Source organism: Sapajus apella, unplaced genomic scaffold (assembly GCF_009761245.1).
Source record: "Sapajus apella isolate SASKATOON/1434 unplaced genomic scaffold, GSC_monkey_1.0 scaffold46, whole genome shotgun sequence".
Classification (NCBI taxonomy): Eukaryota; Metazoa; Chordata; class Mammalia; order Primates; family Cebidae; genus Sapajus; species Sapajus apella.
In genome coordinates, this window is record NW_022436986.1 from 758,546 (window position 1) to 772,181 (window position 13,636).

At 38.9% G+C, this 13,636-nt stretch overlaps 1 protein-coding gene across 1 annotated transcript in view; it reads left to right on the top strand.

Annotated features, from left to right (window-relative positions):
* The window catches only part of LOC116524642 (phospholipid-transporting ATPase FetA-like), a 118,182-nt gene that overhangs the window by 11,806 nt on the left and 92,740 nt on the right, over positions 1 to 13,636 (top strand). The window contains exon 2 of the mRNA XM_032239969.1: positions 676 to 752. Within this exon, the coding sequence (XP_032095860.1) occupies positions 710 to 752 (43 nt within the window). The 5' untranslated portion in view covers positions 676 to 709. The remainder of the gene's footprint in view (positions 1 to 675; positions 753 to 13,636) is intronic.

Consider the following 13,636-nt stretch of genomic DNA (forward strand, 5'->3'; position numbering starts at 1 on the left):
TCAAAAAAAAAAAAAAAAAAAAAAAAAAAAAAAAACCTGACTTTTATATGACTATGAAATGAATAGGTCTCAAATATTTTATTTAATTCATTAATTAATGAGGGAACCAGTAAGATGTTAAGATCAGTTCAAATGAAAAATTAAGAGCTAAATATTTATAGGTAATTTAATAAAGAAATGTCAAAATACGATTTCTGATTTATATACAAAACTAATTAATGTCCTAAAGTGCAATAAGTCATAAACTTTGGAGTCATCTTTTCTACCGGACACAAAACATTTTTGTTACTGCTAGATAAAAATCTCTAAGTTAACCTCTGCCCTAACAAGTTATAAAATAGTCCAGTCAATAGAAAACTAATCAAAGATAAAAACCCAAAACTGTACTAAAAGATCATCTATCTTTCACCTATTTTTAGGTTTCATATCATTTTTTTTGACAATTGTAGTCATCAACTTCAACTTGGTTGTCAGGAAATGAAATCTGTTTCCCAAGCTTCGGAACTATAACGTTACAGTTAGGATAAATAAAGTGAATTCTAAACTAGCATATGTGTCTTAGGGATAGGTCATTTTGGACTTCAGGGACCAAGTTCCAAGTTTCTTAAGCATATGTTTGAATGACACAGTATCAGCATGAGAAATTCTCATTCTGAATCTTTATTTCCTTTATAGAAATTTCATGGAATTATAGTTGTTCTACTCTGCAATGTCTCTATTTAAAAGCCAAAGTGAAGACAGACAAGATGAAGGTAGGTAAACTCGGGAAAATATATCTGAGTATGTCATTGTTATTACCTCTGAAGGGTGTGTGCATGTGAGTGTACATGTGCATATGACAGATCAGCTTGCCAATCAGATTGTTAAACTACCAAACTGATCAGGAAAGGAAATATATTTTTCAGAAGTAAATACTTTGTACTTACAAGTACAGGCTCCACTGTTTCGTCATCTGAAAATCCTTTTGAGTAGTCTCTTAACTTTTATATCTGGAAATTCACCAATAAAGCTTGTGTACCTTTCCTTCTCTCCCCATTCTTCACAGCTGCCTCCTGCTAAAAAGAGGTGGTCAGTGTGAAAAAAGGTTGCTGAGGGAGATAAGGCCCTCCTTTGCAGCCTTTCTGTGGACAGAAAAAAATGGATCTGTCTTTGTCATTAGGGAGGATTTCCATACCACATCCATGCTTTATTTTGGTGAATCAGGATCTTAAAGGGAGGCAGGGCATGGTGGCTCACACCTGTAATCTCAGCACTGTGGGAGTCCAAGACTGACAGATCACTTGAGGCCATGAGTTCAAGATCAGCCTGACCAACATGGCAAAACCTGTCTCTACTAAAAAAAAAAAAAAAAAAAAAAATTAGCCGGGCATGGTGGCGCATGCCTATAGTCCTAGCTACTTGGGAGGTTTAGGCACAAGAATCACATGAGCCCGGGAAGTGGTGGTTGCAGTGAGCCAAGATTGTGCCATTGTACTCCAACCTGGGTGACAGAGGGAAACTCTATCTTTACAAAAAAAAAAAAAAAAAAGATCCTAAAGGGAACAGGAGTAATCATACTCCAGCCATCTTTCAGATTGGAACTGCCTGTTACGGAAGAACAACAACAAATTGTTTCTAACATGAAATTCTGAAAAAGGAAGATTCAGATTTAGGCTTCCTTTTGAGGAATGAAGAAGATGCAGAGAATGAAACCGGTTCACTGATTAAAGTCACAGTGTACCTTCTTTACTTGCTGTCATTGGGCAGTTGTCTGCTTTCTTCCTGGAGGGAGACCATTTCAAGGACATTGGCCCTAGTTCCAGAAGGAGGAAGTTGGGAAGGTTTCATCTGAGAGAAAACCAGGGAGTCCTCTGCTACCCTCAGGAGTGCTAAAGGGCTGATGAAAACAGAAGATAATCAACTGCTCTGCACATTCTTATGAACAGAAAATATGGAGAGCAGAATACTTTAGGGAGTGGTAAGTTCCAGGCAAATGAAAAATGTGATAATCATCAATAAAGACGGATTAATTCATTTGACAAATATTTATTGATTACTAAATAAGTGCCAGCCACTGTGTTAAGTATGACAATACAATGGCAACAAAACTAGACAGAATTTCTGCTCTTAGTGAGATTATGGTTTAGTGAGGGGAAGCCTCTAATTAATTAACAGCACATTAAATAATAGCACCAATAAATATCAAATATCTGCCATAAGTGCAATGAAACAAATACCATATGAGAGGCATAGTGGTCAAGCATGAATTCTGGTCATACTGCCTAGGTTTGAATCCTAACTGCACTACTTACTACGTTATCTTGGGCAAATCTCTTAATTTCTCTGTGCTATGGTTCCTACTCTATAAAATGAGGATGATAATAACATAAGTGCTACCGCATAAGATTGCTGTAAGGATTAAATTAGGTAATATTTATAAAGCATTTAGGACAGTATCTGCCACGTGATAAACACTGGTAAATGTGTAAAAAATAATCTGTAGGAGCTTGACACTTTGAATCAGAAAGATAATTAAGAACTTCATTTATAAATGTATGTTATTTCAAAAGCCAAAAATTTTACCAAGGAAAAATAATTGAAACCAGTTTTTCTAGCATAAATCCCTACAGGTAGGCTAGGACTACCTACTGCAGGTAGAGTTAATGCTTCTGCTGTTTTGAGCAGTGAGCAATTAACACTGGTCCACCCAAGATTTTGTCCTGTTGCCCTGAATTTACAAACAATAGTGCTAACCCCAATAATTTGGCAGGTAACACTATTTTGAATATTTAGAATCTTCAGGACTATTCTGGTTGGCAAATTTACGGTACATAAATATTGGCCAGTTCTAACATCTTGCTTGTCTACCCTCTCCTTTCTGTTTTATTTTCTTTTTCTTTTCTTTCTTTCTTTCTTTCTTTTCTTTTTTTTTTTTTTTTTTTTTGAGATGGAGTTTCACTCTTGTTACCCAGGCTGGAGTGCAATGGCGCGATCTCGGCTCATCGCAACCTCCGCCTCCTGGGTTCAGGCAATTCTCCTGCCTCAGCCTCCTGAGTAGCTGGGATTACAGGCACACGCCACCATGCCCAGCTAATTTTTTGTATTTTTAGTAGAGACGGGGTTTCACCATGTTGTCCTTCTTGTTTTTGTTATGTCAAAGGAGTTTATTTTCATTTGTCTCCTATGAAATTGGTGGTATTTCCGGGTTGCTCCACCGCCCCCGGCCCTCTGTTATCCTTTCTTTTTTTTATGAGACAGAGTCTTACTCTGTTGCCTAGGCTGGAGTGCAGTGGCACGATCTCAGCTCACTGCAACCTCCACCTCCCAGGTTCAAGCAATTCTCATGCCTCAGCCTCCCCAGTAGCTAGGATTACAGGCATGTACCTCCATGCCAATGTTTGTATTTTCAGTAGAGACAGGGTTTCACCATGTTGGCCAGGCTGGTCTTGAACACCTGACCTCAAATGGTTCACCCGCCTCGGCCTCCCAAAGTGCTGGGATTACAGGCGTGAGCCTCCGTGCTGGATCCCCCTTTTCTATTTTTTACCACCTCCTTAGTTCAGCTTTAAGTGTTGACTATTACAGTCATCTTTTAAGTGGTCTTTCTATCTGCACTCTGTTCACCTGTAAATCTATCATATTAATGTTTCTGAAATTCCAGTTTATCACACTTTCCCATGCTCAAAATCTGTCTAGGATTCTCTGAGATAAAATTTAGTATCATTATCCTACTGTTAATGTCCTGACTTTAAGTTCTTGTTTTCTGCCTCCTTCAGATTTTTGTACTTACTGTACTGTCTTACTGAGACAACTTGTCTAGTCTCAATACCAAGCCTTTTGTTAAGTTCTTTTTCCTGCCTACAAAACTGTCCCCTGCAACCCTGCATAATTAACTTATGTTCATCTCTTGAGTTTAGTGCAAGTCCTTCTCCATGAAGTTCTCTCTGACAATTCTGCCTTGCCTCTCTTTATCTCTCCTTCTTGAATTCCTGTAGTGCTTGGGTTCTACAGATTTTGTTTTTTTGAGACAGAGCTTCACTCTGTAGCCCACACTGGAGTGAAGTGGTGTGACCTTGACGCATTGCAACTTGAGGCTCATTGCTTGAGCCTCCTGGTCCCAAGCGATCCTCCCACCTCAGCCTCCCAAGTAGCTGAGGCTAAAGGCACATGCCATCACACCCAGCTAATTTTTGTACTTTTTGCAGAGTTGGGATCTCACTATGTTGCCCAGGCTGTTCTCAAACTTGCTGGGCTCAAGTGATCCACCCACTTGAGTGGGAGGCCACTTGCTGGGATTACAGATGTGAGCCACCATGCCTGGCCCGGTTTTTTAAAATTATAGCCTTATTGAGATACAATTAACATGCCACAAAATATACCCTTTTAAAGCATACAATTAAGTGATTTTTAACATATTCACAGAGTTTTGAAACCATGACCATAACTTAATTATAGAACACTTTCATCATCCAGAAAGAAACTCTTTACCCATTAGCATTCACTCCCAATTCTTCCCTTTGCTCCCCCATCCCCTGGCAACCACTATTGGATTTTTCGGAACTTGACATATAAATAGAATCACATAAAATGTGTGGCCATTTGTTAATGGCTTCCCTCGCTTATATTTTCAATGTCCATCCTTATTGTAGCATGTATCCTTTTATGGTGGAATACTATTCCAGTATTTGAATATACCACAATTTGTTTATCTCTTTATCAGGTGATAGACATTTGAATTGTTTCTACTTTTTGGCTATTATGAATAATATTTCTGTAAATGTATGTGTACAAGTTTTTGTACAGATATATAATTTTAATTATCTTGGGTCTCTACAATTCATTTTCCATCTTATTTACATCCTGCTTGACATACTTTGCTGTTTTACATCTATGTTGTGTGATTCTACTAGATTGTCTGCCTAGGATAGTACCTACAGAGTTATTTCTGTCCTGGAGAGTTTGTAAGACTGTCCCATTATTATATTTCTCCTTTCCCTTCCTTTACCATCCATACACTTCTGCAGATATCATCATCATCACCACCACCAGCACCACCACAAGGCAACAATAAAAATTATTAACAATTATCGAGAGGTAGCTAAATACTAGGTAGTAATTCAAAAGGTTGGAGTAAATCTGTATGTATTTACATGGGAAGATGACATAGTGTAAAAAGAAAAAGCCAACTTGCAGAGCAAAACATTTAGTAGGATCTCATTAAAAAAGAACATATAGAGATGTGTGTATATACATGTATATTTGTATATAAACCTCCTAAAATGAAAGGGACCGAAAGGATACACACCAATCTATTAATAGTGGTTTCCTTAGGAAAAGACAGAGTAGAAGGAACAGGAAAGGAAACTTTAAATTTTTTCTGTATATATTTTGGTTTTTGAATCTTTTACAGTGAAAATGTATTTTTATATTACTTTGGGTAATTTTTTAAATTAATAAAGAGAAAAAAATGTAATGACAAATGGAAAAAAAGTAAGTCAGAGAAACTAAAAAGGAAAGACAGAAAAGGAAAATAGAAAAAGAACTAGCAGGAAGGAAGAGGGCGTAGATATTGTGGCATGTGGAGTGGAAAGTTAATCAGAGTCTTAGTAACAGAATACTCTACAAAAGAGCATTTAAATAAACACAAACATAGACATTTAGGTTGTACAACTCTGTGAACATACTAAAAACCACTAACTTTTATGTTTTCAATAGGTGAACTGTACGGTTTATAAATTTTATCTCATAAAGTTGTTTAGAAAAGACAGATATCAAAAGTTCCCAGTGACCAGATGTGGCAGCTCAGGCCTGTAATCCCAGCACTTTGGGAGGCTGAAGTGGGCAGATCACTTGAGGTCAGGAGTTCAAGACCAGCCTGGTTCACATGGTGAAACTCCATCTCTAGTAAAAATAGAAAAGTTAACCAGGTGTGGGTGGCACGCTCCTGTAATCCCAGCTACTTGGGAAGCTGAGACAGGAGAATCACCTGAACCCAGGAGGCAGAGTTTGCAATGAGCCAAGATTATGCCACTGTATAAACAATTAAATAACTTTTTAGTATGTGTGTCCCATCTGATATTTGGGACATACTGATCTTGTATCTGAATGTTTTATTTGCTAAATCTGGAAACCCTAAACAGAAGGGGATAAGGTTTGAATCTCTTAGAGTTAAATTGCTTTTTTAGCATCACCAAAGCATTTTGTTTCTAACTGCTGGCTTTTCATATAACTCCCAATCTCTCGTCTCCTATCCCAGGGAAGGTTTTATGATTGAGAAGCACTGAAAGTAATGTCTAGCAGTTCAGTCAAACAAGACTGATTTCACCTTTACTGCATTGATGAAAAATCATTGGTCCTACATTCCAAATGTTGTCAGAGTAGAAAAGCACAACTCCCGATTTCCATCTGCCTGGATGTTCCTGTCAGTTTCTGCCCTACAGAAGGGGAGAAGCCGGCCGGGTGCAGTGGCTCACACCTGTAATCCCAACACTTTGGGAGGCCGAGGTGGGTGGATCACCTGAGGTCAGGAGTTTGAGACCAGGCTGACCAACGTGGAGAAACCTCATCTCTACTAACAGTACAAAAAAATTAGCCAGGCATGGTGGCGCATGCCTGTAATTCCAGCTTCTCAGGAGACTGAGGCAAGAGAATAGCTTGAACCCAGGAGGTGGAGGTTGTGGTGAGCCGAGATCACACCATTGCACTACAGCCTGGGCAAGAAGAGTGAAACTCCATCTCAAAAAAAAGAAGAACAAGGGGAGAAGCCAAATATCTCTAAGGGGAGTAGGCAATAGGGCCTTTGGTTTTTGGGCATTTCCTGAATTGTGCCAGCCAAACCAATCTTCATGGACCTCTGTTAATAAATTGGACATTTTTTTTGCTTATATGATTATTTTGAATTACTTAAGGCTCTTATCTGTTGAACAATTTTAGACTTGTTTGTGCTTAACTCAGAAGAATTAATGAAGCCTTAAGGGATGGTCAGAATTAGAGGTGTAGGACATCAATAGTAGCTCAGGATCTGTACCTTTTATGACATTCCAGACTTTAGTGACCTTCCTCTCAAAGCTCTTCTTAACACTGCACTCTACCCACCCTCTTCAGCCATGCTGAATATCCTCTAGTTTGCTGACCTTTGTATAGAAGGGTCACCAAACCATTTGCCTTAGCTGAGGTTCCTCTTTGAGTCCAGCAGTTCTGTGATTATATAGATCTTCCCATAAAGAGGAGGTGATTGTCCTCCACTGGAGGAGTTTGGACAGCAATCTGACCCCAGTTTAGCAGAACATGTTTCTAAGCATTTTTCACTTGTGTGCTTGTTCATTCAACACATCTTTATTAACTCCAGGGCCTAATGCTGAGCCAAGCAGTAGGCTACAGAGATTTAAAGAAAAGAAAAAAGAAAAAGAAAACATTGTCTCTACCTTTTTAAAAAGAATTGACATGAAATTGTATGTATTTATTGTGTACAACATGATGTTTTGAAATATGTACATACCGTCTAGAATGGTTAAACCAAGCTAATTAACGTATGCATTACCTCACATAGTATCGCTGCAGGAAAGGCTTATGGCCTGGGGCAGTTTTTAGTTCTGAGCAAGATGGCCTGGACCTTAGCTTGCTGCTGCTAGTGCATCACTGGGAGTGTCAGATCTGTCTTGTCACGTTAGTGGGAGCTTGGTGGGGCTTATTGCCGCCTGCTACTCCTTCCTCCCTGGGAAATATAAGACAAGCACAAATCCCACCCCTACTACCACAGCTGGTGCTCTTTTCCTAGTGCCACCTCCTGGCTGAAGGCCAACCAACACAGTCCATTACAGCACCTCCAGATAGAATAACACTGTTATTATTCTATCTGGAAGGAGAAAACTTGTGCCTGACCTCAGCTATCACCATTGCCTGCACCACCCTGGCCAACCAGGAAGTTCTGAGTCTGTTCACGTAACCCGTCATTACTTACTACCACTGGCATTTGAAAAAGCCATCTATAACCAAGGAATCTCACAGAGTCTGTGTCACTGCTCTGCAACCCCCCATCAGAGCCAGTGCTGGTACCTGCTTCTGGGAGACTTGAGGGCAGGTCACATCACTGGATCCCTTACAGACATTCCCTAGTACCAGCCTGGAGTGTGGCAGCCCCACTATTTGGCTAGATCCGGAAGAGCAACAGAATTCATAGTAGTCAGGCTCTCAGGGACTCCTACTTCTAGGGGAAAGGGGAGTATACAAAATTGAGGGAACACCCCATGGGACAAAAGACTCTGGATGGCAGGACCTGAGTCCCAGTTCTTTCTGCTGCTGGAAGTTTCTTTCAGCAGGGGCACCGTTGCAGTGCTGGGCTTAGCAGGGAAAGTCTACAGCTCTACTCCAATAGCCAGGCACCAACCCTGCTTCTTGTGAAGAATTTCAGAGAAGGGGACTTTTTTTTCCCTGTCATCCACCATTGCAGACACAGCTGGGGCTTCTCCTATGGGAGCTTGGTGTGAGTACATCTATGCATAGCCTTTCTGGAACACTTCAGGATGACTATATCCCCATAGAAGGAGCACCTTCTTGTGCAGGTTCAGTCTTGCACAAGAAGTACAGTCATAATTGTTTACTGGGAACATCAACATTCCTGCAGATGAAAAGAGGTCTGATCTAAATAGCTGGAACACAGTCAGGAGTATGTCTGGGAGGTAGATAGCTTTCCTGCTGGCCTGGCAGGAGAACTGAGGTGGCTCCCACCCTACCCCCTGATAAGACATTCAGTGTGTCTCACTGAGAGCTCCCCCAGCCACCTCTGACAAGGTTGGGACCTCTGCCCACCATTGGGTATTGCATTTACCCACCTGCTTTAGCCACACTGGTTTCCATACAGGGATACCTCCCCCGCTGGCCTTAAGCTTAGGCTGTTCAACCCAGTATATAAAATACTAGGGAAAAGTAGGTAAACAAAAAGGTACATACCACAGGGGAATGAGATAAGTAAGCTTCAGGAGAACTCTGCCATTCCAACCCCGTGTGAGGCAGTGAACTTGCTCACACACTGAGCGCATTGTTACTACAACAAGCATCTGAGAAGGCCATCATACAAAGACTCCCAATAACCAAGGAACTAACCTAGAATCTTCACCCCTGAAAGCACCAAGAGCCAAATTACACTACAGTAAACATTTAAATTAGGCCGGGCGCGGTGGCTCAAGCCTGTAATCCCAGCACTTTGGGAGGCCGAGGCGGGTGGATCACGAGGTCAAGAGATCGAGACCATCCTGGTCAACATGGTGAAACCCCGTCTCTACTAAAAATACAAAAAATTAGCTGGGCATGGTGGCGCGTGCCTGTAATCCCAGCTACTCAGGAGGCTGAGGCAGGAGAATTGCCTGAACCCGGGAGGCAGAGGTTGCGGTGAGCCGAGATCGTGCCATTGCACTCCAGCCTGGGTAACAAGAGCGAAACTCTTGTCTCAAAAAAAAAAAAAAAAAAAATTCAATTAAAACAAATCCTTAAGGGGATAAAAAAATTTTTTAAAAACACAGTAAAATAAAAATAAATGCTCTAATAACTAGAAGAAATGATCTACCAAAAGAGAAGGAACCAGAAAAATAATTCTGGTAATATGGCACAACAGGGTTCTATAGCACCCCTAAAGATCACATTAGCTCTCCAGCAATGGATTCAAACCAAGATGAAATCTTGGGTGGGCACGGTGGCTTATTCCTGAAATCCCAGCACTTTGGGAGGCTGAGGTGGGCATATCATGAGGTCAAGAGATGGAGACCGTCCTGACCAAGAGAGTAAAACCCCATCTCTACTAAAAATACAAAACTTAGGTGGGCGTGGTGGCATGCACCTGTAGTCGCAGCTACTCACGGAGGCTGAGACAGGAGAATCTCTTGAACCCAGGAGGTGGAGGTTGCAGTGAGCCAAGATCACACCACTGCACTCCAGCCTGGGTAACAGAGTAAGACTCCACCTCAAAATTTAAAAAAAGAAAAAAAAGATGAACTCTTCCTTTTTTTGGTGTTGCTCACTGCAACCTCTGCCTCCTGAGTTCAAGTGATTCTCCTGTCTCAGCCTCCCTGAGTAGCTGGGACTACAGGCACACGCCTCCATGCCCAGCTTTTTTTTTTTTGTGTGTGTGTTTTTAGTAAAGATGAGGTTTCACCATGTTGGCCAGGTGGTCTTGAACTCTTGACCTCTGGTGATCCACCCTCTTGGCCTCCCAAGGTGCTGGGATTACAGGCATGAGCCATCAAGCCTGGCCAAGATGCAATCTTTGCAATACTAAATAAAGAATTCAAATGGTTGATTATTAAGCTTTGATTATTTCCTTGAGTACAAGGAGATACTGGAGAAAGGTGAAAGCCAACACAAAGTAATTTAAAAAAAATCAGAATATGAATGAAAAATTTTCTAAAGAGATAGATATCTTGAAGAACAGCTAATCAGAACTTCTGGAAATAAAAGACACATTTAGGGAATTACAAAATGCAGTGGAAAGACTTACAAATAGACTAGAACAACTAGAAGAAATAATTTCAGAGCTTGAAAAAAATTAAAAATGATAAAAATAAATGAACAGAGTCTCCAAAAATATGGAATTATGTAAAATGGCCAAACCTAAGAATAACTGATGTTCCTGAAGAAGTAAAAGCAAAAAGTTTGGAAAACTTATTTGAATGAATAAATGAGGAAAACTTCTCTGACCTTGCTAGAGAGTTAGATATCCAAATACAAGAAGCACAAAGAAATCCTGGGAGATTCCTTGCAAAAAGGACATCACCAAGGCTATCTAAAGTCAATGTGAAGGAAAGAATTGTAAGAGCAGTGAGACAAAAGCATCAGTTAACCTGTAAGGGAAAACCCATCAGACTAACAGCAGACTTTTCAGCAGAAACCTTAAAGCCAGAGGGATTAGGGTCCTATCTTTAGCTTCCTTAAACAGAATAACTGTCAGCCAAGAATTTTGTATCTACGTTTCTTAAATGAAGGAGAAATATAAAGTCATTTTCAGACAAATGCTGAGGGAGTTTGTCACTATCAGACTAGCCCTACAAGAAATTCTAAAAGGAGTTATAAATCTTGAAAGAAAAGCTTGATAGGGAGCAAAATAGAACCTCTTAAAAGCATAAAACTCACAAGGCCTATGAAACAATAACAATGAAAAATACAAAGTATCTAGGTAACAGTTAACATGATGAATGGGACAGTATCTCACATCTCAATGTTAAACATAAATTGCTTAAATGCTCCACTTTAATGATACAGATTGGCAGGATGGAGAAAAAATCACAAACCAATCTCTTGCTGTCTGTAAGAGATTCACCTAACAAGGTAAATGGGTAGAAAAAGATACTCCATGCAAATGGAAACCAAAAGCAAGCAGAAGTAGCTATTCTTACATCAAATAAAAAAGACCTTAAAGCAACAACAGTGAAAAAAAAGACAAAGAAGTTCATTATACAGTGATAAAAGGATCAATCCAACAAGAAGGTATTATAGTCCTAAATTTATATGTGCCTAACACTGGAGCTCCCAGATTCATGAAACAATTACCACTAGACCTATGAAATGAGATGGGTAGCAACATAATAATAGTGGGGAACTTCAGTATTCCACTTACAGTGCTATATAGATCATCAAGACAAAGTCAACAACAACAACAAAAAATAGACTTAAATGACACTCTAGAAAAAATGGACCTAATAGACATTTACATAATGTTCTACCCAAGATATGCACAATATACCTTCTTCTGATCAATACATTTAACATTCTCCAAGATAGACCATATGATAGGCCACAAAGCAAGTCTTAACAAATTTATAAACATCAAAATTATATATCAAGTATTATCTCAGACCACAGTGGAATAAAAGTAAAAATTAACTCCAAAAGAAACCCTCAAAACCATACAAAGACGTGGAAATTAAACAGTCTGCTCCTGAATGATTTTTGGATTAACAATGAAATCAAGATGGAAATTTAAAAATTCTTTTAAATTAATGACAGTAGTGACACAGATTATTAAAACCTCTGAGAAACAGCAAAAGAAATGCTAATAGGAAAGTTTATAGTGCTAAATACCTACATCAAAAAATCTGAAAGATCACAAATTGACAGTCTAATATCACACCTCAAGGAACTAGAAAAACAACAAACTAAACCCAATGCTACCAAAAGAAAAGAGATAATAAAGATCAAAGCAGAACTAAATGAAATTGAAACAAAAAAATGCAAAAAATAAATTAAACCAAAAACTGGTTCTCTGAAAACATAAACAAAATTGATATACTATTAGTTAGATTAACCAAGAAAAGAAGAGAGAAAATTCAAATTAACTTCATTAGAAATAAAACTGGAGGAATTACAGTTGACACCACAGAAACACAAATGATCATTTGAGACTACTAACAACACTTCTCTGCACACAAACTAGAAAATCTAGAGGAAATGGATAAATTCCTGGAAACATACAACTCTCCTAGATTAAATCAGGAAGAAATAGGTCCGCTGAACAGACCAATAACAAACAGTAAGATTGAATGAGTAATAAAAAAAAAAAATTGCTAGCAACAAAAAAGCCCAGGGCCAGATGGATTCTAATGTGAATTCTCCCAGACATTAAGAGAATAATTGGTACCAATTCTAATGAAGTATTTCAAAAGATTGAGAAAGAGATAATCCTCCCTAAAACATTCTATGAAGGCAGTTTCACCCTGATACCAAAACCAGGAAAGGACATTAAAAAAAAGAAACTACAGACCAATATCCCTATAAACATAGATGCAAAAATTGTCAATAAAATACTAGCTAACCAAATCAAACAGCACATCAAAAAGATAAAGCAGGTTAATCAAACCTACCATAATCAAGTTGATTTCATCCCAGGGATGCAGGGATGGTTTAACATATGCAAGTCAATAATTATGACACATCACATAAACAGAATTAAAAACATATGATTATCTCAGTAGATGCAGAAAAAGCATTTGATAAAAGCTAGCATGACTTTGTGATAAAGACTCCCAACAAACTAGGTATAGAAGGAGACTTGCCTCAAAATAATAAAAGCCATATATAACAAACACACAGTCAACATCATACTAAATAGGGAAAAGTCGAAAGTATTCCTCCTGAGAAGTGGAACAACCATTTCTTTTTAGTCCATTAGGAAGTCCTAGCCAGAGCAATCAGGCAAGAGAAAGAAATAATGGGCAGCTAAGTTGGAAAAGAGGAACTCAAACAATCTGTTCACTGGTGATATGGTCATATACCTAGAAGACCCTAAAGACTCCTCCAGAAGACTCTTAGATTTAATCAACAAATTTTGTAAAATCCCAGGTTACAAAATAAGTGTATGCAAATCAGTAGCACTGCTATACACTAACAACCACCAAGCTAAGGATCACATCAAGAACTCAATCCCTTTTAAAAACAGCCACAAAAAATATAAAATACCTAGGAATATATTTAACTAAGGAGGTGAAAGATCTCTACGAGGAGAACTATAAAACAATGCTGAAGGAAATCATAGATGATACAGACAAATGGAAACACACCCCATGCTCATGGATTGGAAGAATCAATACTGTGAAAAGTCCTGTCAAAGTGCCAGCATAATTTTTCACAAAATTAGGAAAAACAATCCTATAATTTATATGGAACCAACAAA